Below are 24,529 nucleotides of genomic sequence, written 5' to 3'. Positions count from 1 at the left end.
GCAGTGTTTCCAAACCTCTGTCCACTTAGGCCATTTGAGCGAACCGCTTGGGACCTCGAGCTCCCCAGAGGAAGCAGTGGGGGCCCCACGCTCAGGGAGTGAAACTGGGACAGAATACCCACAGCACAGACATCAGTCATCAGGGGTTTTCCAGGGACAAGGATCACCCGGGGTCATCTGAGAGGAAAAACACTGAGGTCCAGACACTGAGCTCAGGCCCTGAGTCCAGGCAGGAGCGCCTGCGGCTCCGACCGGGAGAAAATGTCAGTGAGAAAAGCAGTTCCACAAACAGACGGGAAAGCGGATACTGTAGAGCAGACAGAGCCAGAGGAGCTCTGGTCATGTTTATTACAGAATAAAGGTTACAAATCTGGTATAGAAAAGATCCCTAACAGCAGTTCCCCAGCCCACAGGGCCCCCCTGTCAAGTGTGCTAGCGTGGGGGCGCTCAGATGCGAAGGTCCCCGGCCAGGAGGGCGCTGTACCGGGCAGGCGTGAGCGGCAGGTAGGCGCCCCTGGCCTGGTCCAGAATGTAGAGCGGGTCGGACAGCGCGCTTGGGTCAAAGCCCTCTTTTGCCATCCGAACCTTCTGCTGCTTGAAGGTCTCTGTGGTGGCCAGGGACTCCTGGGGAAGGGGAGGCAAGAGGAGGCTGAAGGAAGGGGGATTCTGCCCCAGTGGTTCGGGGGAACTGCCTGAGTTTTGTGGAGGGGTAGGTCTGGGGAAAGAGGAGATGAAGCCCAGGTTTAGAGGAGGGGGTGACAGGGAAGGGAAGGGGCCAGGCCTGAAGGACGAAGTGGGGGTGAAAAGCACGTGTCTGGGCAGGCACTGCTTTTTCTCTTCACAGAGTATGTTACGTGGGGGTCCTCTGGTGGGGTTTGGGAGCCAGTGACTGCTGCAGATATACAGGGTGAGGTAAAGGGTCAGAGCAGGGGTGGCTGCTTACCTGGAGCCTTAGGAATCGAGGCCGGGCATACGGTGGCAAGTTCTCAGAAACATGGGCATAGAGCTGCACAAGGTCCAAAGAGTGGGGGGGACGGAGAGCCAGGGCTGCCATCCCAGCCCGGCCTTCATGCCCTGGTGGGTGTGGGGGGCAGGGTCAGCTGTGGGAGCTGACCCCCACGAGGCCCTCTGCTCCCTGTACCCGATGTAACACCACTTCCGCATGGTGGGCCTGGTGCCCCTCCCCACTGCCTGGGCACCTGGCACAGTGACTCCGTAGACGTTCACCTCCTGAAGAAAGTCCAGGGCCTCCAAGGCCTCGGCCACCTCGGTGGTGGCCACATTCTCCCCCTTCCACCTGCCAGAGATGGGAAACTGGGAGTCAGGGGGCAGGGCCTCCTGAGCTTGGTGGGGAGACAAAGAGGCTGGGATGAGGGCGAGGTGCCAGATGGTCTCGGGGAAGAAGTTGGAGGCTGGAGAGGAGAGATTAGGTGAGAAGCTGGGTTGGTGCACAGTAGAGGTTTAGGGGGTTTGGGTCCCAGAGATTCAGATGCCCAGGAGAAGAATCAGAAAGTGAGGGGCAGGTACCTGAAAGTATCTCCGGTACGATCATGGAAGCGAAGAAAGCCCTGGTTGTCGCAGACTAACAGGTCCCCGGTGTTGAAGAAAACATCCCCAGGCCGGAAGACGTGCTTCAGCAGCTTTCCCTGGGCCAGCTCTGGCCCCCCAGCATAGCCCAGGAATGGCGACTGCTGGCTCACAGGGGCCACCAGCAGGCCTGGCTCACCTGGCAGAGCCACCGGGGTCAGGGGTGGCCGCCTCCCACGCCATTCTCCACGTACACCACCCCCGCCCACCCCACCTGGACACAAACCTGGAGACGTGGCCACACAGTGCCCCTGGGTGTCCCGAACTGGCTCCCCTGTGGCGACATCATAGCGAATCAAAGAGAAGGGGAAGACATGCTGGGGGAAGGGAGACCCAGGGACTGGGTCACTTCCGGTCCATGAGCCCCTCCCCACTAACCCCCCCCACTGTCCCCCAGATTTCCTGGCTTCCTCCTGCGACTCACCTTGTAGAGCCAGGAGGCGCGCCCCACAGCACCCTGCTGTCCAGTGTAGTTGAAAGTGGCCACGTTGCCCTCAGTCAGCCCATATGTCTCCAGCACCTGCAGGGGCCCGAAGCGCCGCACAAAGCGCTCCCAGGTGTCCGGCCGCAGCCCACTTCCCACCACCAGTCGGACCTTATGTCCACGTTCTGCCTTGTTCTGAGACAGGTGGGGAGAGCAGCAGGAGCTTCAGCCTCCGGATGCCGGCCAGCTCCCCGGGCTGGAGCCCTGTTTCCCGTTCTCCTCGACGCCCTTCACTGCGACCTCCTTCAGGTGCCCTAAGCATCCAGGTCCGACCGCCCAGGCTCCTTCTCCCCCTTCCATTTTCTTCTTTTTGCTTCCTCTCTCTGACTCTCAGACAATGGTCTCAGTAGCCCCTGCCAACTGCCCACCTCCCTGCCGCCGTGGCTCTGCCCGGGACCTGCACCCACGCACCGGGGGCTGGTTGACGAGGTACCGGCACAACTCCCCGATGTACTGGAACACCGTCACGCTGTGCTGCTGGCAGTCCTCCCAGAACTGGCCGGCCGAGAACCTGGACTTCAGCACCACTGTGGCCCCTGCTCGGATGGGGGGGCGGGGAGAGGAGGAAGGAAGGAGGCGAGCTTATAGCTGGAGGGGGCGTGGGGTCCTGACTCCCTTCTTCCCAGACACCAGCCTTCGCCATAGTGTAATTCCCTGAAACACCAGGCTGTGGCGCTCATACTCGCCACAGGCCAAGCTGGCCCTCGTCCTTTCCACCTGTAATTTAGGGAGGTTAGCGCCCTGTCCCCACTTTCATCCTCACGCAGTCCACTCTCTGAACCCTGCCCCCAGGTCCCAACCCTCTTCTCCATTTGCCCCTTCCTGCGCTCCACAGCCCTCCCATCCCCTAGCCTTTGGAGCCTGGAGTTCCGTGAACTGCGTGCCCCCCTGGTTGCTCAGCCTGTAGGTCTGTGCAGGTGATGCTTCTCCATTGAACCAGGAGCTCCTGGAGAGGAGACCCAGCCTCCTTCCTCTCCATTCTCTACCCCGAAGGGCCCAGGAAGCATCCCCAGGTGAGCACACCACAGTAGGTACTTAGAGGTTTGCTGGCATAAACACTTGCCACGGGGCTGAATGAGGGGTTGCGGTGGGGGAGACTGACCAATGCCCAAGCATCCCACGATGCCCAGCAGGGAGCCGGACATGTGGTACAGTGGGAGGGCGAGGTAGATCACATCCTCCTGGTGGGCACCGCACAGCTGGTAGAACCCCTGGCATTGCAGGACCTTCAGGTGACTGATCCGAGCAGCCTTGGGGAGGCCTGGGGGTGGGGGTGGGGGAGGTCAGGGAAGGGTCTGAACCCAAGCCTTGTCTCCCTCTTTGCCCCTGCTGGGTTTCCCACAGCAAGAGGCAGAGGCAAGGCTGAAACTGAGAAGGCAGGCCGGGATGTCCCAGAAATGAGGGACGTTCAGGGAAGTGGAGAAATGAAGAGGCGTGGGAGGACTGCTGAGGTAGGGGATACTGGCCTTGGGATCACCCTTCTCTCTGGGGGCTGTGGAGGAGGGGCCTAGGAACTAAGGAGGTCATAGTTCCTGTTCCCAGGCCCCTGCCTTCCTTGGCTTTAGATTCTGGGAGGTGAATATCCTCACCCGTGGTGCCGGAGGTGAAGATATACAGGCACGTGTCCGTCATGTTCTGGGGGGCAGACAGGTACCCGGGCACTGGCCCATCCACTTCAGCTGAGGCCTCGGCCAGAAAATCGCTGATTCCAGCAGGACGGGTGTCAGAGCCCACAGCCCACAGGTGAAGCCCCATGCCTCTCAGGGCCGGCAGGTCAGGCTCCAGGGACTCCAAGAATTCTGGACGGGGAGGGAAAGCACAGCCCCGCAGTTCTACCCCACCCGGAAGCCTCCCCACACTTTACCCCATTTGTGCCCCCACCCCCGACTCGCACAGTTCCCGAGTAAGGAAGGCTGAAGAGGACAGAACCGACGTCCCATCATGGGCCTGGGACCTGGAGCCCAAGTCTTGGGAAATCTTTGGGAAACCAGAGAGAGGCCCAGCAGCCTCCCGTCACAAGCCCGAAGAACTCTTCCGCGCCGCTTCCGAACGCCTTGGAGAGGGCCCACTCCGGCTCGGCCCTCGGCACGCCCCTTTCCGTGGCTGGCCCCGCCCCCGCCTGTCGGGCGCTCGGTCCTTACCTGGCGCCAGCACGAGCGCGCGGGCGCCGCAGCTGCGGAGGCAGTGCTGTAGGGGACCCCGGCGCAGAGCGGTGGGCACAAAGGCCGTGCGCAGGCCGGCCTTGGCCAGCCCGAACCAGAGCCACAGGAACTCTGGGCAGGCGGGGAGCAGCAGCGCCACGGTGGCCCCAGGTGCCAGAGGGGCCGCGCCATCCCCTTCCCGCACGGCCCGCGCCGCGCCGCTTCCGGCCGCCTGGTCTCTCGCGCAGTGCGCCGCCCGCTCGCCTTCCCCGGCGCCCCCCGTGCCGCCGCCGCCGAGTCCCCCGTCCCAGCCTCGCGCGCGCAAAAAGGCGCGCGCAGCCCGGTTGCTGTGGCGCTCGGCCTCCGCGTAGCTAAAGCGCTGCGCGCCGTGAATGAGAAAGGTGTGCGCCGGGCGCTGCCGGGCCAGCTGCGCGAGGCGCCAGGCCAGGCTGCAGCCCCCCTCGGGACCTTCTGGGTCGGCGGCAGCCGCGGCCAGAGCGCGCGCTCGAAGGGCCCGTTTGCAGCGTAGGGCGCGCATCGTGAAGGCCAAGTCTGCCGCGAGCCAGCGCAACTGCGACCACAGGCGCAGTGGCAGCAGCGGCAGCAGCAGCAGCAGCAGCAGCAGCAGGGGTAGCAGCAGGAGAGAGGCCATGGTGCCCGCTTCCTCCGCTCGGCCTGGTCTGGCCTCAGCAGCTCGCAGACGGGCCCGATACTCCCTTCCGACAAACTGGGGCCGCCGGTCTAGCGCTCAGATCTCTCCTTCCCGGGAACGCGCGCGCTGGCATACGCCCCTTCCCACCCAGCCCCCCTCCCCACGGGCGAAGAGCGGAGGCCCAGGAGGAGTGCTAGTGGGGGGCGGCCCCGCAGCCTGGCCCTTCCCAGAGCTACGCTCCGCCCCAGGCGCGCTCCCTCCCGGACCTCGCGGCCCGCACCCTACCAGCTCCTGGGCGGCGCTCAAGCCTTCTCTAAACCCCAGGGTCGGGTCGGGTCTGTTTCAGGGTTTTCTCTAGGACAGTCTAGACGTCTGGCTGGACTTTGGACGCCCGGTCAGAGCGCCCGGGCACTAAGAGCCAAGTCCATCGTCCCCCTTTTCCTCTCATTGCACCGGACGACGGGAGGGTGGCACTACTCTCCCGACTGAAGGACTCGGCCTCCTGCCCACATGGTGCTGCAAGTTGCGGCATGGCACGTCGGCCAGAGGCCAGACCCATGCCCTCCCTCCAGCCGCCGGCGGTAGCAACCCCAGGAGATGGGTGGGGGCCGAGAGTGAAGTAGGGGAGAGGTGGGGGCCCAGCCAGCCAGATTTCTGGAGGGGCCACGGAGGCAGAAGCCCCTCCCTTTGGGCAAAGGGACAATAATTGGGGCTAGCCAGCGAATGCCTTCCATCCTGGTTTTAACTGGGGCAGAGGAAACAACAGGGGAACTAGAGAGGGGAAGGAAAAGAGGCCTCCGGCAGTTTAAGCTTTCAAAGGAAGGAGCAGCAGCTTTGAGGGATGGGGAAACCCGGATTCTGTAAAAGACAAATTTGCCGGCTTAACAGGAGGAGCTGTCTGCAGTCAGCCCAGACTTCACTCCTTTCTCTTCAGCCGGCCACTCAAGCTCCCAGGACAGCAGCGGAACAAAAGCAGAGCCAAGGAGCTCTTCTGATGGTACACACGGATGGGCAAGTGGCTAGACAGGAAGAGGGTTCCTTCTCTCAGGTATCTGAACTCTCTACACCAGGCACACATATTAGCAACCCCAGCCCAAGCAGGTGGTCCTGCAGTAGCTGGTAAGCATTAGAGTATGACACACTAGCTTCTAGAAGGCAGCTATGCTCACCACTACACCACCAATGTAACACTAGCATTCTGGAAGTTTCTGGAAGCCTCTAGTTTCATGAGAGATGGATAAGGACAGTCTTCTGGGAGATGGTACAGCATCGATTTCTGCCTGGACAGGTCAGCGCCTGGCCTGCACAGCCAGCAGCAGCAAGAAGGATGTGGGGGTTAAAGCCAAGTCCCTCCTGCTCTGGACAAGTAGGGGGCAGGCAGGGAGCGAGAAGGGGAAGGGTGCCAATTAAATCAAGACCACTGGTACATGCACAGGGTAAATGCGGGCAGCAACTCTGGCACAGAAGAGGTTCTGGCTTGTTTTATTGTCACTTAAAAACAACTTTTAAAATGCGATTATCTCTGCCAAAAAAAGAAAAAGACAAGACAGATCCAAGGAAATGGGGCCATTTGACAGTTCTGTGGAACATGTCTCTGGGGCTCCCAGGGCTCTGGCCCAGCGTGAGGTGAGGTGCCGACTTCGGGTCAGCACAAGCCTCCAGGGCACCCCGGGTGGGGCTGTGGCCTCCCTCTCAGATTCCTTTCTGAACACCTGTGGCATCTGGCCCTCGGAGAGGAAAAGGCGATGTGAGCACATCACAGATTAAATGCTCATTTCACACCGATGTACAGAGAGCAACTATAAAATGCCTGTTCAGAGCAGATCAAGACCCGAAAGGGGAGCGGGGAAGGGCGCGCACACAGTTTTTACTCTCATCCTAGCCTCTGTGGCCAGCTGCCCCTCAGCCATTTCTCTCCTCCATTGAAGTAGCTTTTGGGGAGGCTGGGGGAGGGGGCGAGGACTTCCTCCACAGTCCAGGCTTCGCACAGCCTCTGGCTTCAGTGGGAGTTTCAGGGGGAGCAGCAGTGCCGGGGCTGCGGGCCCCAGAGAGGAGGGGGTGGGGCTGGGGCTGCATGGCAGCTTCTCGAGAGGGCTGAGCTCCAGGAGGCAGCTCGTCCTTCTCCCCGGGTGAGCTCTGGGATGGGGACAGGCTGCTTCCCCTACGATCTCCCCAGCCTCTGTTAACCTCTGATTCACCAAGGAGGGGAGGGCAGTCCAACTTGGGGTGGACGGGGAACAAGGCCTCAGTCACTGTCAGACCCCACTGCAGAGGACCCTTTCCGTTTCCGCTTGGTGGGCTTCGGTTTTGTGTCTTCTTCCTCCTGGGAGAGAGAGGAGGAAGAGTCGCTAGCAGGGGCAGCTGCCAGGCCCAGCTCCGCCCGCACCCGGCCTCTCCCTGCATCCGTGCGTGGCATGCCTGGCCAGGGGTCTCACCGAGGCACTGCTGGAGCCAGACTCCTCCTCAGCGTTGGGCGGCTGGGTGGCATTCTTTCGACTTCGGGGGCTGGACAGAGCGGCTTTTCGCCGGCTCTTGGGTGGCTTGGTGGAAGAGTCCTCATATTCCTCCGCCAGGGAGAAGAGATCGCTGAACCTGAGGGGAAGAAGGAGCGCTCAGAGGGTGGGCGTCCTGGCCCCAGGGCCATCCTCCCACCCTTGTCTCTGTCCTTACGCCAGGGTCTCTTTTTGTTTTCAAGCACCTGGTCTTGCCGGAGACTAAGTCTGTGTCCCCAGCAGGCCACCCTCGCCCAAGCCCTCTCCCACTCCTCAAGGCCACAAGTGCAAGGAGCCTCACTTCATCTTGTGAGCTTCGTCACAGCTCGCCTGGACGTGCTGCAGAGCCTGCAGAATTGGGGTCTGGCTGAAAACTAGAGGGAGAAAGGAGAGCAGGGAAGGGGAGCAGTGAGGTTTCTGAGAGCTGCCCCACCCGGATCCACAGACGGTCTGAGTCAGGGCAGCGCCACGCACGCGGGAGAGGGCGGGGAAGCGTACAGTTCTGCTTGGTGTTGGTCAAGTTGAGACGCAGATTGTCCAGATGCTCCAAGATCTGCTCCAGAGTCAGCTGGGCCAGCTTGCTGCTGGAACTCCTCAGGCTGCAGAGAAGTCAGGAGAGTGAGTCTGAGCTTGGGGTGCGGGCTCCAGAAGCATGGACAGCCCCTCCACTGGGGTTCCTCCTTAGGACAGAGGCAGCCCCTACAGAGAAAGGGAGGGCAGGACTGGGAGGGTCCGGGCAGGGTAATGGAGGTGTGCTGAGAACAGGGACCAAAGACCGGGCACAAGAAAAAGAGGCCACAGTGGTCCTGCACGCCAGGCTGCTTCACACCACTAGGTGTCGCCCGCAAGCCAGGCCGGGACCAAACTGGACCGCCCTGCTGCCGGCCTGCGGGCGCGCGGAGGGTCCCACCTCTGCCTCTTGCGCGGGAGGCTGTTGTTCTTGATGAGCAGGGACTTGATATGCTCAGCCAGCAGCTCGTCATGCTTCATGCACCAGTGCCTCAGGATGCTGGTGGTGAACTGGTCGTCAGGGTGGCAGGGCCGGCTCAGCACCATCTTCACCATCTCCTCGCTGGGCCTGGGGGGAAGAGAGGGGTGCGGGCAGGGGCCCCTGGCTCACACAGCTGACCACAGGAACCCCTGGCGCTCTCTCATGGACTTTTCCCCAGAACCCTGGCCTCCCTACCCCTGTCCCACCCCAGACTTGTGGTAGCTTTCTACTCTCACATCCTTCTCCCTCTTCTCTTTGGGCCAAGGAATGTCTGGTTTCATCCTCTGTGGAAGCCAGGAGACAAGAAGCAAGACTTCTCAGCTTCTGTGGCAGCAGAGGTGCGTGTGTGTGCTGGGAAGGAGCCCCACTGAATCTCCCCACGCTGCCCAGAGCAGTCAGGAAGTGGCCAGGGAGGCAAAAGGACAAGCCTGTGGGGCGTGAGTGCCGCCTGTGCCCTGCCTCGCTGGAGCAGCGGGCCACCCTGCTGTCGAGCCCAAAGAAGGGACATGCAGCCCGCCACCTTTCCCACTTCCTGTAGGAAGCTCTGCGCCACTTCCAGTCTCTCAGCCAAGAGAGAAAAGGTGGAAGGAGAGTGGGAAGGTGGGAAGGAAAAGGTGCACAGCTGCTGCCCCATTCACCTGGGGCTTTGGAGCAGTGCCTGCGGCGGAGGGAGGGGCCTCCGCCCGGTCCCCCTCTACGCCCCGCCCGTTCAGCCGCCCGCGATGCAGGGTGAGGGAAGATGCAGGGTGAGGGAAGGGACGGTGTGTGGCTCCTCCACTCTGGCCCTTCCTCCTCTAGGACTGGACTCGCGGTGGCCTCAGGGGCGAGGGGGAGGGGAGCAGGAGCCACCGGGGGTCAGAACTGCTGCGGCAGCAGGAAACAGGGATGTCCGGTCCCCACCTCTGAGGGCAGCTCCGGGTGGGCAGCGGGGTAAAGTCCAGAGGAAGCCCAGGTCCCAGGGGACCTGCTTATTTGTAAACCACTTTGGGGGAAGGGCGGAATAAGCAGATGTCAACAACAGGAAAACCCACGGCAGCCAAGGGCAGGACAGGAGCCCTTTTGTGACAGCGCCTCTTGGTGTGTGCAGAGTGGGGACCAAAGAGCCCCCAGGGCGGGGGCAGAACTCACTTCTCTCTTCGGAGCTGAAGCAGCAGACAGGACAGGGCCTCTGGGTGCTCTACGGGGGAGGGCAGAGGCTGCTCAGAGGAACGAGAAATTCCGGAAAGAAACTCTGGCACCCCTCCCATCCCCCAACCGCAGCTACTGGCGGGAGTAAAGATAACCTTCAACAAGAAACCAGGAAGAGCAACCCCCAGTCCCACGCCACCTGAGCCCAGTTCAGCACCTGGCTTGGAGGGGCCTGCAGGACACGCCTAAGGAGCAGAAGGGACTGATGGGGGCCTGCCTTTCCGCACTTGGCACTCTGGTGGGAAGGGGAGCTGTGGATCTGGGTGATCTAAAAAGCAGCCCGGAGGCCCAAGCCCTGGAGTGTCCTCTCCTCCCCAGTGACATTCCCGCCCACGACCCTACTCACCCTTATACTTGAGGTGCTGCAGGATGGGGATGATGGTCTCCAGGGGGATGTTGTGGGCCAGGAAGAGCTGCCAGGCACAGTACTGCTCAAAGGTTTCCCAGTCCAAGCTCTGGACTGAGTAGAGAAGAGACACGCATATTCATATTCTGTCACACACACACATAGAAGGCCAACCCACTGACTATAGGCACCTCACACAAGGGTGCCACAGGAGTGGGAACAGCGATCCTAAGACCACAGGTACTTTCCCTTTGCAAAGCACACTTCCAAAGCCTTCATGTAGCTTCTGTATTCTCATCACCCTGAGGCTAGAAGGTCAAGGAACTTTTATAGAGCCAAAAAACAGATCCAAACAGATACTGCCAAAGGCCCATGGCAGGCTGGAAGGACCTTCTACCTCATTCTCAGCCCCAGAGCCAGCTTTCCTGTTACTAGAAAGTACACAACCACCTCTGGGAGATAGTGAAGGACAGGGAAGCTTGGCATGCTGCAGTTCATCGGGTCGCAAAGAGTTGGACACAACTGAGAAACTGAACAAGTACACAGGGCTGCCACCCCTCTCATCTCCCAGGGAACCTCAGGGCTTGTTGGCACACTTACTGAGTATATTGAGGACTGAGTCTTTTCGAAACATGACCAGGTTCCCCATCATCACGTGGCAGACCAGCTCCTGAAGCTAAAGGGGATGAGGAAGAAGGCAGAAACCATTGGTTTTAGAAGAGGCCAGGAAGCTAGTATGGAAGGAGAAGCAGAAGAGCTCATTCAGGAAAAAAATCAGAGGAAGTGAATGAAACCCGTCATAAAGGAATGGGAAGGAAAGGGTACCGGGACTCTGAAGGACTGAGGGGACTGGCAAAGGAGCAACTGGCTTCAGTGGGAACCAGACCCCCCTGTTCGGACAAAAACTGTTACAAAAAGCCATCCCTTATGTCCTGATGGCAGAGTGAGAAGAGGCAACTTCTCCGCTTGGATGTAGCCTGGGCCCCTGATCCATCCCAGCCTGTGCTGAGGGGGTAAGGGCCATGGGAGGCTGGATTACAGGTGTGGGGAGGAGAGAAGCACAGGTAGGAGGGCTCTTGTGGGGCGGAGCAGAAATGGGACCCCAGTTTAGGACTGAGAAGGGACCACAAGCCAAGCTACAGCCTCGTAGGGACGTATGCGTGAAAGGTCAACTAGAAGTGGTCTGACCATTTTTGTTCTGAGCCAAAAGGAAGACCAACAGAGAGCTGAAAAACAGTCCCCTGGGTTTCCCTGAAGAACAGGAGTGCCCCCAAAGCATGCCCCAAGCATAAGGGGAACTCCAAGTAGGACTGGCCTATACCCAGCCTGCCGCCCTGGGGCTCCACATTCCTTCCCAGCCCCTGGGGCCGAAGGTACACACAGCGGCTGCCAGGAGCAGGGCACCTGTGAGCAGGACTCCCTCTCTGCAGACAGGGGGCGGGGAGCAGGGCCCCATGTCCCCAGGCCTCTTGGGATGACAGCTCTGTGTTCACCTGTGCTGAGTCAATAACAGCCACGATCATGTTGAGCAGCTCCCCGCTCCGCAAGGTCTCATCTGGAAACTGGAGGAAAAGAGGGAAAGAAAGGCAGAAGTCCAAAGTGCACCCCTCAGCTTTCCCCTCACAGCCCATCCCCACTCCCTACACGCTCAGGGCATGCTGGGATAGCCAGATGTGGGGTCCTGACATAAATCTCTAAACAAAGACCCAGTAGCTGAGGCTGGGAATTTAATCCTTAAGGAACCCAAGGTTTTAAATGTGTGCGTCCACACAGTGAGTATGAGTGTGTAAGGAAAGGAATGGGGAGCTACCTAGAGACAAAGCGAGAGCTGAATGGGACTGGACATGATGTTAGTTCTGCATGAAGCGACAACAGAATTAGCATTTGCATCTCTGGCAGCAAAGAAATCCAGTGTGTGCTGACCCCTGCCAAAGAAGGTACAGACAGCGTGTGTTTGGGGAGGGTGCGGGGTGTGCGGTGCGCAGGGCCCCTTCTGGAGAGGGGAGGGGTGCTGGGCATGAGCGCCCTTCCTCCCTTGGGTGTTTGGCTGGCATCACACTTTCTCCTGTGATGCCCACACCCTGTGCCCTGATTTCCCTGTTCCTGGGAACTCTCACCAAGCGGAGGAAAAAGAGCTGTTATCTCCTCCTATGTCCCAATTCCTAGAGACTTGTTAGTAAACAAGGGAAATGAGAGCTGAGTCTCCACTACAGAGGCCCTGGTCTTGAAAGAAATCAGAGAGAACTGGAAGGGCCATCCGACGGCCAGAGAGCTTGAATATGTGAACACGGATCTGGCTGCGAGCCCTGTCTGTCCTGAGTCCAGAGGATGGGGCCAAAGCAGAGGGGACAAGTGAACAGGCCCAGACCCAGCTCACAGGACAAGAATTCTGTGGGTTTTAGACATTTTTCAACATAATGGAAAGAGGGAGGAGGGGACGGCTGTGGTGTGGGAGAAGGGGCCTGCTGAGGCCAGCAGCGAAGGGGAGAGGAGGGTGAGGGCTGTATGCAACGGGATGATGCGGTCTCCCGAGCCCACCAGCACTACCGTGCCGTCCCAGGGACACAGGTCGAGGTGCTGACCTCTGTGTAGATGGAGGGTGTGAGGTGGCAGAGCAGTCGCACGTCATCCTCCTGGCAGGCCTTCATGTCCATCATTAAGCAGGTGTGCAGGTCGCCCAGCTGGGTGGCCTGGGCAAATGACTCGTACAGGTTCATCTTCCCGGCGGCAGCTTTGCTGCAAGACCAGGCGGGCCTCAGCCAGCAGCCTGACCCTGGCTTCGAACAAGCCCTAAGTAGACCCCCACTCTAGAATCCCTTTGCTGCCCTGGATGCCCTGGGCTCATGTGTCTCATGGCCCGCCCTGGCCTTCCCCAGAGACTTGGCGACTATGGAAATCAGGAGACACTCCTCTTTCTCCCCAACTCTCCCCCATGTTCCAGACAGGGCTCAAACCACAATCAGTGAAGTTACTACCTGGTAAGAGTAAAGAACAGGAAAAGAGACAGGGCTCATATCAGGTTAGAGAAAGCTTTGGGCTCTAAGCAACGAGGGCAATAATACCTACAGATACCTGCTGCTGCTAAGTCGCTTCCGTCGTGTCCGACTCTGTGCGACCCCATAGACGGCAGCCCACCAGGCTCCCCCGTCCCTGGGATTCTCCAGCCAAGAACACTGGAGTGGGTTGCCATTTCCTTCTCCAATGCATGAAAAGTGAAGAGTGAAAGTGAAGTTGCTCAGTCATGTCTGACTCTTCGAGACCCCATGGACTGTAGCCCACCAGGCTCCTTCATCCATGGGATTCTCCAGGCAAGAGTACTGGAGTGGGGTGCCATCGCCTTCTCCACAGATACCTACCTCACACCATATGCAAAAGACTTAACTCAAAATGGGTCACAGGACTAAATGTAAGAATTGAAATTATATAACTCTTACAGGAGTAAATCACAAATGACAAAAGAAAAAACAAAAAAAACAGGACTTGATCAACATTGAAACTTTTGTGTTTGAAAAGATACCATCAGGAAAGTAAACAGACAACCTACAGAATAGGAAAAAATGTTTACAAACCATATATTTGATAAGAAAACACCTACACAGAATATCTGAAGAACTCTTAAAAATCCACAAGAAAAAGATAAATACCCAATTGCAAAACAGAGACTGAAACAGAATTTTTTCCCAAAGAAAATGCAAATGGCCAATAAGCACATGAAAAAATGCTCAGCATCATTTGCCGTCAGGGAGACGCAAATCAAAGCAAGGATGAGACGTCGCTTCATGCCCATGAGGCTGGCTGTACGCGAAAGCCAACAACTGTTGGGGAGCACGTGGAGAGATCAGAACTCTCACACGATGCTGGTGCAAACAGAGTGCTCGCGTCACTTTGGAGAGCAGTCTGGCAATTCTCACAGATATAAGTTACTGCTGGACGCAGCAATGCTACTTCTAGGGATATACTCGGGAAAACTGGAAACATCTGTCCGTGCAAAAATCTGTACGTGAGTGTTCACAGCGGCTCTAGTCACAATGGACAAAAAAGTGGGAACGACCCAAATGACCATCAGCAGGTGAATGGGTACATAAATCGCGGTGATGTCCGTAAACTGGATTATTTGGTCATAAGAAAGAATGAAGCACAGACACACACTACAGTGGAATAAACCCCGAAAACACTGGGCTAAGTGAAAACAGTCAGTCATGAAAGATCAGACACTGTATGATTCCATTTATATGACTATCCAGAATAAGTAAACCTACAGAGGCAGAAAAGCAGATCAGTGTCACACGGGCTGGGTGAGAGGAAGAATGGGACAGTGGCTGCTGACAGGGATGCGGTTTCTTTTTGGGGTGATGAAAACATTCTAAATTAGACAGTAGCCATAGTTACGTATCTTTATGAATATACTAAAACCACTGAATTGTACACTTTAAAACTGTTACACACACACAGACACACACAGAGCTCTGGTGATGACAACCAAGGGGGCTGGGTGTCAGGCATGATAGGAGAGACACTCTCCAGGATGCTTCCTGACACCTTACACGGGACCACACCCACCTGGCCCTTAGGTAGTACAGCAGGTGGTAGCCAATCTTGGGCTGCTTTTGATATAGCTCAGAGAGAAGGTCCAGAAGCAGAGAGAAGCTGCTGTTGTCTTCTTGCATCTGGCACAGGTTCCTGGAGTGGGAGACGGGAGCACAGAGGGAAGCTTCACCTGGGGCAGACTCTCCTGTGGCACTGCTGGGGGGCATGGCTGCCTGTGCCCACTGCATACCCCTCCTTTCTGGAGAAGCAGCCTCATTACCCCAGGACAGAAGCATAAGCGTGCTGACAGGGACGGTGGAGAGGGCAGCATCTCCTACAGCGAGACCTAAACATCAGATAGAGAGGCTTACCTAAATATTAGGTAGAGAGGCTTCCCCACAGACTCCTCCAGGGACCTACAAGACGAAGGTGATATATGAGAGTCCATGCAGGACAGGGGAGGAAAGGTGCGCTACAGCCAGCTAGTATGGAGGACCAGCTTGAGGCCAGATGCCAGCCTGCTCCTTTCTTAACGAGCATGGAACTTCCTGCTGCCCCAGAGGCTGGCTCACAGAGAAACTAGGGGCCTAACATGGAAGCAGTCTGGTTGCTGTCACTGTAAGTGAGACTCCTGTCCTTCAGGGAGTCCCAGGCAAGGGTCCAATCCCACCTGAAGCAGCAAAGACTTGGGGCTGCTGGGTGCAGCAGCAGGGCAGGACATGCAGGGAGGGTTGGCGAGTCCACTGACCCAGGATGCTTGGTGTTCAGCAGGCAAAATAAACCCTCGTTTAAGTGCTTCAGTACGTGTGAGAAGAAAAACAAATGAGGAGATGATTTTCCTCAAGCCCCGAGCAAGGTACCTCTTAGACTCAGGCCTTAAGAGCGTACCTCTAGCTTCCTGAGGCTGGGGTGGGGGTGGGGGTGGGGGTGAGAAGGGCCCTGGAAAGATGAGCCTTACTCCTCAGTGATCTCCTCGGGCAGCACCTCCCCTCGGAAGTGGCCCTTGAAGAGCTCCTGTAGGCAGGAAGCGAGGACAGACAGCTGCTCCGAGTCAAAGTCTTCCTGGGTGGTGAGAAAAGGAGAGACTGTTACCACCCAGACCCAGCCTCACTGTCCCCATTACCCAGAGCCTCTGAGCTCATCTGCTTCTAGCACCAGGATCAGCAGGCCCCACCCCCAGCAGAAGGGACCCATCCGGAGGAGGGGAAGCTGGGAGTCAGCTGCCTGGGGGGCTCTGGGCTGGGCTGCTTCCTCCTCACCTCCAGGACCTGGTCCACGATTTCCTGCATGACCTCACACTGGGCCTCTGTGTCACTACAGAGCAGAAGGGAGAGGAGATCTCAGGGACACGGAGGAGAGCAGAGTGCGGGACACACACCCGCAATGTGTGCACAAGCACACTCGCGTGCACACAGACAAAACACAGGAACTCTGTGGGAATCCGGGCTGTGGTGAGGGCGCCCTGGGCAGAGGCCAAAGAGAGGGGGATTCCCACAGTAATGCTTCGGTCCCGCAGGCTCTTCTACTCAGAACCTTGGAGTGAGGGCCTGGCATGCTGCGAAACAAGGCTGCCCCCTCCCAGCCCAGACCCCGCAACCTAAATTGTAGAAGGCATCTCCTGTGCAGCTTCAGTCACCTCTCCACACACCCCCACCAGAACCCTTCCAAACCTACCAGTCTGCCACCCACCAAATACCAGGCAGACACCCAGGGCTGGCACCCACCTCCCCTTCTGGAGCTGGAGCACTTTGTCCCTCAGGGACTCATCTAGCTGGTCAAGATAAGGGGTAATATCAACTGGTTCCTCCACCACTGTCTCCTTGATCGGGTGGAAGCGAAACTCTCTCTTCTTCCCTGAAGGGAGTGATTTAGGAAAGGAGTTACTCGGCCCAGACATGAGAAGCACAGAGAGCCCCCTGAACAGTCTGGGCCCCCTGACCCGAGCTGGGTGTGCACCATTCACTCAGAGCTACTGAGTGCCTGAAGCACTTCCCCGAGTGTGGCGTGTTCTAGCCTCAGGAAGCAAGAAAAGGCAGGGACCACTTGTCCTTTATTCCCTCCTGCTTCAGTGTCAAGTTCTGGAGTCTCATCCAGGAACACTGATAACAAAACTAACTCAGAGGCACAGAGAGGGCAGAGAGTCTGCTTCTGCCAGCTAGCCCTCCTAGGACTGACATAAGCCTGGACTACCTTTGCTGTTAAGATCCTCCTCATCGTCACTGAAGGCTGCCTCTGCGTTGTCATAGCAACTCTCATCCTTGTCTGACATGTGGTTGTCCATCTCCATGGAAACTGGCTCCTCAATTTTGACTTGGAAGTAAAGAAAGACAAGACATTTGATGGCCTCCTGTGTCCCATGCTCTTGAGAAGGGGAGACAAAAGGGTAAGTGGGAGGATAAGGAGCTCATGGCCTAAATGGAACATGGACCTTGAAAGGACAGGCATCTTGTCCTCCACCCTCCAGGGCTTTTGGGGGGATTTTCCCAGCAATGAGAGTAGCACAGACCCTGACACCTCTATGCTCAGCTGAGGGTCAGCCAGGAGATAAGATCAGGCACAGTCCCAAGTGCTCTTTAACTTAGAAACAAGTTGGAAAGCTCTGCCTAGCTTAAGCCCTTACCCCAAAACAAAAAAGGAAGGGGAGCTGCCTAGAATTGGAAGCAAGATTTGCGACCCAACATGACGACCTCTCATCAGAGGACAGGGCCTGGGGCTGGGAAGAAAGAATATGGACAAAGCTAAAGTGAGATAAACATACATTCCATGAAGGCCTTCCACCTACTGAGGAGAGGTCAGTAAAAAAAAAAAAGAGGAGTTAAAAGAGCAAGGGAGGTCAGTGAAAAGCAGATAAGATGGAGACATCATAAAGGGTGACAACATAAGGAAGACAACATAAAAATGAATAAAGGGAAAAACTGGGCAAGAGAAACTGAACTGGAGAGTCACAGAGATGGCGCACACGACACCCTAGACCAGGGTTCTAGTCCGAGCACCCTGGATGTCTCCCTCCCTCTTCTGAAATCGGGGATGGCCTGGGCGGGTCTATACCTTCCACAGGTGGGCTGGGCGAGCTGCAGAACTCAGGAAACTTCTCCCTTAGCATTGCCCGCAGCTCCTTATCCAATTTAGGGTTGTCAAAGAGGGGAGCCAAATGCCTAATGGGGAACATGAATGAAGGTCAGTATGAGAGCTCCTCACTTCTAACGCTACGTGGAACTAAACAATAAACAAGTCTAAGCCCAATGGTACAACTGGGCAATACTCCCTGAGGAGGGTCACTGGGGCACAGGGAAGGCATCTGAATCCCTCTGCAAGAGAGAAGTTCCTCTAAGAGGCAAGAGGACGTACGCCTAGCAGCCTGCGGGAGAGCCAGTATGTTCTATGCGTCTCAAGGGAAAGGGTCGGCAGTGGGAGAGCAGTATCTGGCCAAGCTGACCAAGTGAAAGGAGAAAAGATCTGGTTTCCCTGCCCCACAGACACATGGAGTGCTTACGCCAGAACCCGTTTCTCCACAATGTGATTGAGGGAGGAAAAGACACCCTGCCGCACGTGGCCCTCCAGCGGGGGATAGAAGTTGGGAATGATCTGGAAGGGAAGAGGAGCAGAAAATAAGCACAGGGCAGGACCTTCCATCCAGACTGCTCTGCTGAACTAGATCTAAAAGGCAGCTTTGGTTCCATTCGGGAAACACTGGGAGGTATGGCTGCAGAAAGGACTGGAATGTTCCTGATTGTCCTGCGCTGTTAAAATGGGAAACACTTACTCAACCTGGGTGCTCCTCCAGGAGATGGGATTTTACCTGAAGTCATCATCCCTGAGGCTAAGAAACCCCATGGACACATGGAAAGATCCAACTGGAGACAGGGGGAATGTGGGAGAGAAGCTTCACTAACTTGGGACAAGGACCCATGACCAGGACCCAGTTCTGCTCCCACAGTCAAGGGGCACTGCGAAGACCTATTCACTGACTGCCAAGGTTAGAAGGACACACATTTAACTCTGCTGGGCGGACATGGGGAGAAAAAAGGGCTGTGGCACTTACACGGCACATGAAGTCCAGGAGTGTGGCAGTGATGGCTGGGTGGGGCTTCATGGAGTGATGCATGACCAGGATGGCTGGTTCTGGAGAGTGTGGAATTAAAGGGTCCCCCCACATCAGAGAGTCCCCATAAAATAAGCTATCAATATATACGAATGCCTCCAGAGAAAGCTATGTCTTCCCCCCCCCCTCTAGTTCTGCTGAGCAGACCCAAGAGCAGACACTCCACCACAGCAGCTCACAGCCCTCATCTCCCTTCCCGTCCCAGCATTCAGCTTGGAGGAGGGAGGTGGCAGGAGATAGCACAGGCTTTTCCTCTGCCTGGCCCTCCCCACTCAAAGCCCGAACATCAGGCTATGGGGTGAAGGGGGTGGAATGGTCGCTCAGCCTCATCAAAGCAATTTTCCTTCTAGGTCAAGGGAGCACGGGTGAGGAACAACGGAACTGCTGCAGATAAGCTGTCTCCACACCACGCTGCCCTGACATTTACGGCTACTACCACGGAGACCAGGCAGCAGCGCTGGGGGCTGGGGAGTGGCGCTGCCTGGGCTTGATCACATACCTATGTTCATAATGCTATCCTTGTCTGGGCTAAAGAACAGCCAGTCGTAAAACAAAGCCAGCTTGGCATTAGAGGCAGCGACATTTGACTGGGAAACAAAAAAAGGAGAAAAAAAGAGGCTAATTTCATCAACCAGCTCCCTTCCCTGCAAAAGCCCAAGGCAGATTCTAGGGCCCATATAACTGCTCCATCCACAAAATTAAGTTTCTAGTGAGTCAGGGTGGAACCACCCCGGGGGTTAAGACACCCAAATCTGTGTATAAGGTCTCACCAACCAAGGGGCTGGGGATTGGTCTGGGTTCTTGATCCCACAAGGAGAACACCTCGGCCTGGGGGTCCCCTGATCACCCCCGAGCTAAGACAGTCAGACTAGCTCCTCAGCTTCCTGTGTTGAGCTCCCCAGGCACATTCCTGAAGGGAAGACCCTTAGGCATAGCTTGCTGTTCTATCTGAATCAGCACATTCCAAGGACCCAGTCAGACAGGGGAGGGGGAACCCTGTCAGGAGAGGTCAGAGGGCAGCTAGATGCCAGAGAACAGTTTCCCACCCCAGGCACAGAGAGGAAACGCTGGGAGGGACATGGCTCTGCTGTGGATTCACCCTGCTGGGAGAAGGGAACTGTCCAGAGTGGACGCCAAAAGGCCCGGAGGTAAGGGTGTAAGGAACACAAGACCTGAATGTGAGTCAGAACACTTCAGGGGAATAATCATACGTGGTTTCTGGAAGCTAACAGGAAAGACAGGGATGCCTGAGAAACCCAGGCCTGGATACTGGCAGTAAAGGTTCAGATGAAACTGTTCAACCCTAAACTCACATGGGAAATGAAAGTGTGAGTAAACTTCTGGAGATATGAAGGGAGGCAGGGCAAAGGCTGAGATACTCAGGAGGAAGAGAGTGAAAAGGGGCCCTTCGGGGTCAGGTGGCCCAGAGAGTCAGGAGGAAGCATGGAGGTGTGGGACACGAGGGAGAGAGGGTCACCACCCTGTAGCCTCTGCCCCTCACCGTGCACGTGGTCAGCAGCCAGCCAATGATGGCCCATCGGGGCAAGATATCTGAACTCAGCACTTCATTGGAAGGGTGGACAACTCCACAGATGTAGCGAATGAGGTCACAGCGCAGAGACTGACTGTCTGGGGTTGACAGGTACTGGCGCTGGAACCAATCCTGGTATCGCTTTTGTTGACCAAACCGCACCTTGGGGGAAGGAAATGTTAGAAAGAAGAGCTAGGAAGGGAGGGTGGGATCTCTGGACAGAGGGAAATGAGCACCTTTCAACTCTAGGTTTGACCTAGACCTCAATTTCTTCCCACGACTTAGTCATTAATTCCTATTGTCTCTCAAGTCTCTCTGCCTTTGGAAAGACATCCTGATTCAACTCTTCCTCGATTTAAAAAGAATGCTGTCTACTCAGCACTGACTGAAAACTTTCCTAGGCTGAATGACCTAACAGGATCATTTTCTAAAACACAGAGATTCTCCAAACCTTCTTCCAGCCAAGTCCTTCCCCTAAGTGGAGTCTAAGTGGGTACAAATAGCAACCCTTCCTAAGGGGAAGACCTAGATTTCCTCTTCTATTCCCAATTCAACCAAAATAGAGACAAGAAAGGTTTAAAAAAAACACAAAAACAAAAACTAAATCAACATAGTCCAACAGAACATTCAGCAACAGTGGTGCCTACTGAGCTCCTAAAATGTAGCTGCTCAAACTGAGGTATTGGACTTTAAATTTTATTTAATTGTAACTAATTTAAATTGCAACATGTGGCTAGTGGCTACCACCTGGAACAGCCCAGATCTAGACAGTTCTCCTGGATGGCTTGGGAAACTGAAAGCTGGCTAGAGCAGTGGCTCCTTAACACCAGACTAGCTGGACAGAAGCTGCTGCCTGGAAAGTGGGTTAAAAATACAGATGCCACAGTCAGATTCTCTGGGAGAGTAAGGTCCGGGAAGGTGTATTTTAACACGCTCCTCAAGCAATGCTGTCATAATTCAGCCACATTTGGAAACCAAAAGGCCGTAGCTCTCTTCCTGAGAGGTCATGGTGCATGCAGAGGAACCATGAGTTTCACAGAATGAACACTCTACTCTTTTATAGCACATTTCACAATGGTAAATTACATTATTTGTATACAAGTATTGGTTTAATGACTGCTTTAGACAGACTGAAAGCTTTGTAGGAACTGGGACTGTTGTGTCCTTCTCAACACTGTATCCCCAATCCTTAGCTCTATGCCCAGTCGCACACTTGACTGGCCCCCCTCCAGACATCTGCAGGCTGAAGGCAGGAAGTCCAGCTAGCACCTGCAGCTTCCCTTCCTGCTGAAGCGCGTCAGCTTACCCGGGATGTCATGAAGAGGAGCTTAGTCTCCATGTCTGGGGTCAGACGACACGCTAGGAATTTTCGAGATGTTCTTGACTGAAGAAGCTGTAGGATGCCTGAACCAAGTATGGAAGGAAAGAGGAAAGAGAAGACTGATGACCGGAAGGAGCAGAAGGCAGGTGGGCCACCTGGGCCAGGCTCCGAAGGCCAGTGGTCTTGCTCTTGGGGAAATTCCAAGACACGAGCAAGAGGGGCTCTAACCAGCATCCGAATGACCTGCTCCACCCACCCAGCACCCAGGACCCAGACGTATTCGCTCTTCTGTTCTACTGGCAGCCCGCTGTCCCCTACTCACATTCCAGCTGGCAACATCAGGGGAAGTTAGGGAACATTTTGGGACACCCTAGCCTCCCTTTCTGCTCCTGATGGTCCCACCACTGGGTCCTGGGACCAGTGTGGTGTTGCGGCATAAGCACGAGCTGTGGAGTCAGACAGACCTAGATCCAAATCCTGCCTCGGACACTTACTAGCCGTGTGGCCGTGGGCAAATTACTTAATCTCCTTGAACCTCATTTTCTTCATCTATAAATATGGAAAGTAAAATATCCATCTTACAGGGGAGTTCTGAGTATTAAATGAGTTAACATACACGAGCCTAGCACAAAGCAGGCACTTAAAACAACTCAGTACCTGTTTTCATAAAAGAACAGTACAATATAACGTAGAACCAGAGCTTGCTTCTCCTCTTTCCTGACTTCCCAGTCCTAGACTGTTACACTCATGTTATGTGGGCACATGTGCACATATCACACACATATGCGTGTTGGAACAGGTTGGGAACAAAGCTGTACAGTCATTGTTTAGACCCTAAGGATCCTGGGAAGGCAAAAGGGAGATGAGAAGGGCCTCGTTGGGGGAGGCGCACAGACATGCTCCCTCCCCCACAGAGGATTTTGGCTTAGCTGGATCCTTGGAATTCAGAGGCATCACGGTTCCTGGGGAGGAGCCTTCGCTTACAGGACAAATTCCAGTGCCTCTGCTGAGTCAGTCTCACAAACTGACCTCTGACACTCCTGACATTCAGTGAAGCTGGAAACTGGTCATCGGCTCACCTCCTGAGCCCAAGAATTGGTGGGACGGGGGAGGAGGAGGATCACAGTTCTCTATCTCACTTTTTCTTAAAAGACAGACAGCTAGACCCTGCCACATAGGGACTGTCTGGGAACATGAATGGTTCTGTGTACTCCTGCCGTTCCCACATCCAGCTGTCCCCGGCAGAGCTTGCCCAGTCCCAAGCTTCTTAAACCTGACTGCCAAAGCCTCTCCTATCCACCCACTTCTGCCCTCTCAATTGACCTCTCAAGGACAGGATGCCCCAACCTTTACTCACCTGTGAACTGAGGACTCAAGGCCTGAGGGTTATGGATAATATCTTTCCAAAGCAGTTCAAATTCTGGTATCCTGGCAACATTCTGAAGCAGTCTGACGAGGTCTCGGCCAATCATCAAACATTCCATAAACTAGATGGGGTGGGTGGTAGGAGATGAGAAAGAGAATAAAAACAAGAACTGTCTACCTGCTGCAGGGAGGAAAGAGCAATATGTTCCAGGGAGGGGAGGAAAGGGGTTGAATGGATTACACAATTTTTTCTGGAACCAAAGGATTGGCTCCAAGCTGTTCAAGGGGAAGAGAGCTGAAGTTGGGGGCCGAAGTTGAGGAGGAGAGGTTACTGAAAACTGCTGAAGCTCTGCTGCCGCCACGTTAATCTGTGGCCCTCTCCTCTCAGAATGGTTTCAGTCCAGGTCAAGGGACACAAACACTCCAAAAGGCTAGAGCTGGTACGTTGAGCCCCAGACACCGTACCCCAGAACTTGCTTGGTCCAAAAGAACTTTCTGTGGTAATGACATGACCTCTAGTTGTGCTATCCAAAAGGATACCCGTTTGCCACATGTGGCAAATGAGCACTTGAAACGTGTCTAATTCAACAGCTGCTGCTGCTAAGTCCCTTCAGTCGTGTCCGACTCTGTGTGACCCATAGATGGCAGCCCACCGTCCCTGGGATTCTCCAGGCAAGAACACTGGAGTGGGCTGCGTTTCCTTCTCCAAAGCATGAAACTGAAAAGTGAAAGTGAAGTCGCTTAGTCGTGTCTGACTCTTAGCAACCCCATGGACTGCGCCCTACCAGGCTCCTCCATCCATGGGATTTTCCAGGCAAGAGTACTGGAGTGGCGTGCCATTGTCAACTAAGGAACTGAATTTATAATTTTTATCTAATTATAATGTGTGCGTTTGTTTTTTTTTCCCGGCCACACTGTGCAGCATGTGCGGCCCCAGTTCCCCAACCAGGGACTGAACCCATGACTCCTGCACCGGGAGCACAGAGTCCAAACCACTGGCCTGCCAGGGAAGTCCCTAATATCAATTAATTTTAGCTTCCATTGTGACACGTGGCTAGTGGCTACTGCATTAAATAGCTTTAACTCTAGGAGCTGTCTCTCCTGGGAGATCTGACAGTGGACAACTCACTATCCCACCTGACCACGGCAGTTACCCCAGCAGGCAGGGAGTGGGTGGGGATAACGCAACAGTGGAAACACAAGACAGCTTCTGTCTGTGAGGTGCTGTGTGATAGCGCCCACAAAGCTGACCAGGGAAGCCCCAGAATGCCAGCGTAACCAACAGCACTCCAATAACTGCGGCTTTGTTGTTGTTTAGACCCTAAGTCGTGCCCAGCTCTTTGCGACTACATGGACTGCAGCAAACCAGGCCTTCCTGTCCCTCACCATCTCCCACAGTCCACCCAAGTGCATGTCCATGGAATCAGTGATGCCATCCAACCAACTCATCTTCTGCCATCATAGGAACTAGGGCTGCTCCACACTGATTTCTCCACCCTGCTATCCTCATCTGTCTCACAGTGATGAAAAACCAACAGGCCTTGAACCACCTCCATATCTCCACCACACCTCTGGCCCCAGGTCACCAAAGAACTGACAAGAGGTGGCCCTTTCTGGGTCTCACTTTCCTACGGGCTTTTTGTCCTCACCCGCTCCCGAAGCAGTGAGATGCAGAAGTCCACCTCCTTCTGCCTCAGGGCCTGGAGCTGGGCGGTCCCGTGGTGGTCGACGATGAGGCGGAGGTATGTGTAAACAGCCATGGCGATGAGGATGCTGCTCTTCAGGACCCACTCCCTGCAGGG

At 55.8% G+C, this 24,529-nt stretch overlaps 2 protein-coding genes across 2 annotated transcripts in view; both read right to left on the bottom strand.

Annotated features, from left to right (window-relative positions):
• SLC27A3 (solute carrier family 27 member 3) lies at window positions 306-5,396 on the bottom strand. The gene is made up of 11 exons (XM_018046523.1): window positions 5,318-5,396; window positions 4,213-4,959; window positions 3,661-3,870; window positions 3,174-3,332; window positions 2,483-2,607; window positions 2,012-2,206; window positions 1,814-1,904; window positions 1,528-1,726; window positions 1,200-1,297; window positions 944-1,074; window positions 306-624 (listed from the first exon to the last, which is right to left on the bottom strand). Exons 1-11 carry the CDS (start codon window positions 5,394-5,396, stop codon window positions 448-450), a joined length of 2,211 nt encoding a protein of 736 aa, XP_017902012.1. The 3' UTR covers window positions 306-447.
• INTS3 (integrator complex subunit 3) overlaps window positions 6,306-24,529 on the bottom strand; it is a 39,558-nt gene continuing 21,334 nt past the window's right edge. The window contains exons 7-30 of the mRNA XM_005677486.3: window positions 24,377-24,521; window positions 22,720-22,849; window positions 21,348-21,445; window positions 20,012-20,203; window positions 19,010-19,097; window positions 18,451-18,530; window positions 17,902-17,993; window positions 17,457-17,563; window positions 16,599-16,718; window positions 16,133-16,262; window positions 15,668-15,722; window positions 15,367-15,470; window positions 14,780-14,824; window positions 14,442-14,561; window positions 12,464-12,617; window positions 11,375-11,443; window positions 10,482-10,557; window positions 9,882-9,995; window positions 9,476-9,524; window positions 8,267-8,434; window positions 7,855-7,955; window positions 7,658-7,730; window positions 7,300-7,456; window positions 6,306-7,187 (exon numbers count right to left, since the gene is read on the bottom strand). Coding sequence (XP_005677543.3) covers window positions 7,110-7,187; window positions 7,300-7,456; window positions 7,658-7,730; window positions 7,855-7,955; window positions 8,267-8,434; window positions 9,476-9,524; window positions 9,882-9,995; window positions 10,482-10,557; window positions 11,375-11,443; window positions 12,464-12,617; window positions 14,442-14,561; window positions 14,780-14,824; window positions 15,367-15,470; window positions 15,668-15,722; window positions 16,133-16,262; window positions 16,599-16,718; window positions 17,457-17,563; window positions 17,902-17,993; window positions 18,451-18,530; window positions 19,010-19,097; window positions 20,012-20,203; window positions 21,348-21,445; window positions 22,720-22,849; window positions 24,377-24,521 — 2,545 coding nt within the window. The 3' untranslated portion in view covers window positions 6,306-7,109. The remainder of the gene's footprint in view (window positions 7,188-7,299; window positions 7,457-7,657; window positions 7,731-7,854; window positions 7,956-8,266; window positions 8,435-9,475; window positions 9,525-9,881; window positions 9,996-10,481; window positions 10,558-11,374; window positions 11,444-12,463; window positions 12,618-14,441; window positions 14,562-14,779; window positions 14,825-15,366; window positions 15,471-15,667; window positions 15,723-16,132; window positions 16,263-16,598; window positions 16,719-17,456; window positions 17,564-17,901; window positions 17,994-18,450; window positions 18,531-19,009; window positions 19,098-20,011; window positions 20,204-21,347; window positions 21,446-22,719; window positions 22,850-24,376; window positions 24,522-24,529) is intronic.

Source organism: Capra hircus, chromosome 3 (genome assembly GCF_001704415.2).
Source record: "Capra hircus breed San Clemente chromosome 3, ASM170441v1, whole genome shotgun sequence".
NCBI classification, from domain to species: Eukaryota; Metazoa; Chordata; class Mammalia; order Artiodactyla; family Bovidae; genus Capra; species Capra hircus.
Note: the sequence above shows the minus strand (reverse complement) of the source record. Positions and strands in the feature narration are given on the sequence as shown.

Bases quoted from the DNA above. Each gene is read 5' to 3' on its own strand.
- SLC27A3 (XM_018046523.1), bottom strand. From the start codon at position 5,396: ATGCCGCAACTTGCAGCACCATGTGGGCAGGAGGCCGAGTCCTTCAGT. The intron at 4,960-5,317 runs GTGCAATGAGAG...GAGAGATCTGAG, and splicing joins TGCCACCCTCCCGTCGTCCG to CGCTAGACCGGCGGCCCCAG. The intron at 1,727-1,813 runs GTTTGTGTCCAG...TGGCTCTGCCAG, and splicing joins CTGTGTGGCCACGTCTCCAG to GTGAGCCAGGCCTGCTGGTG.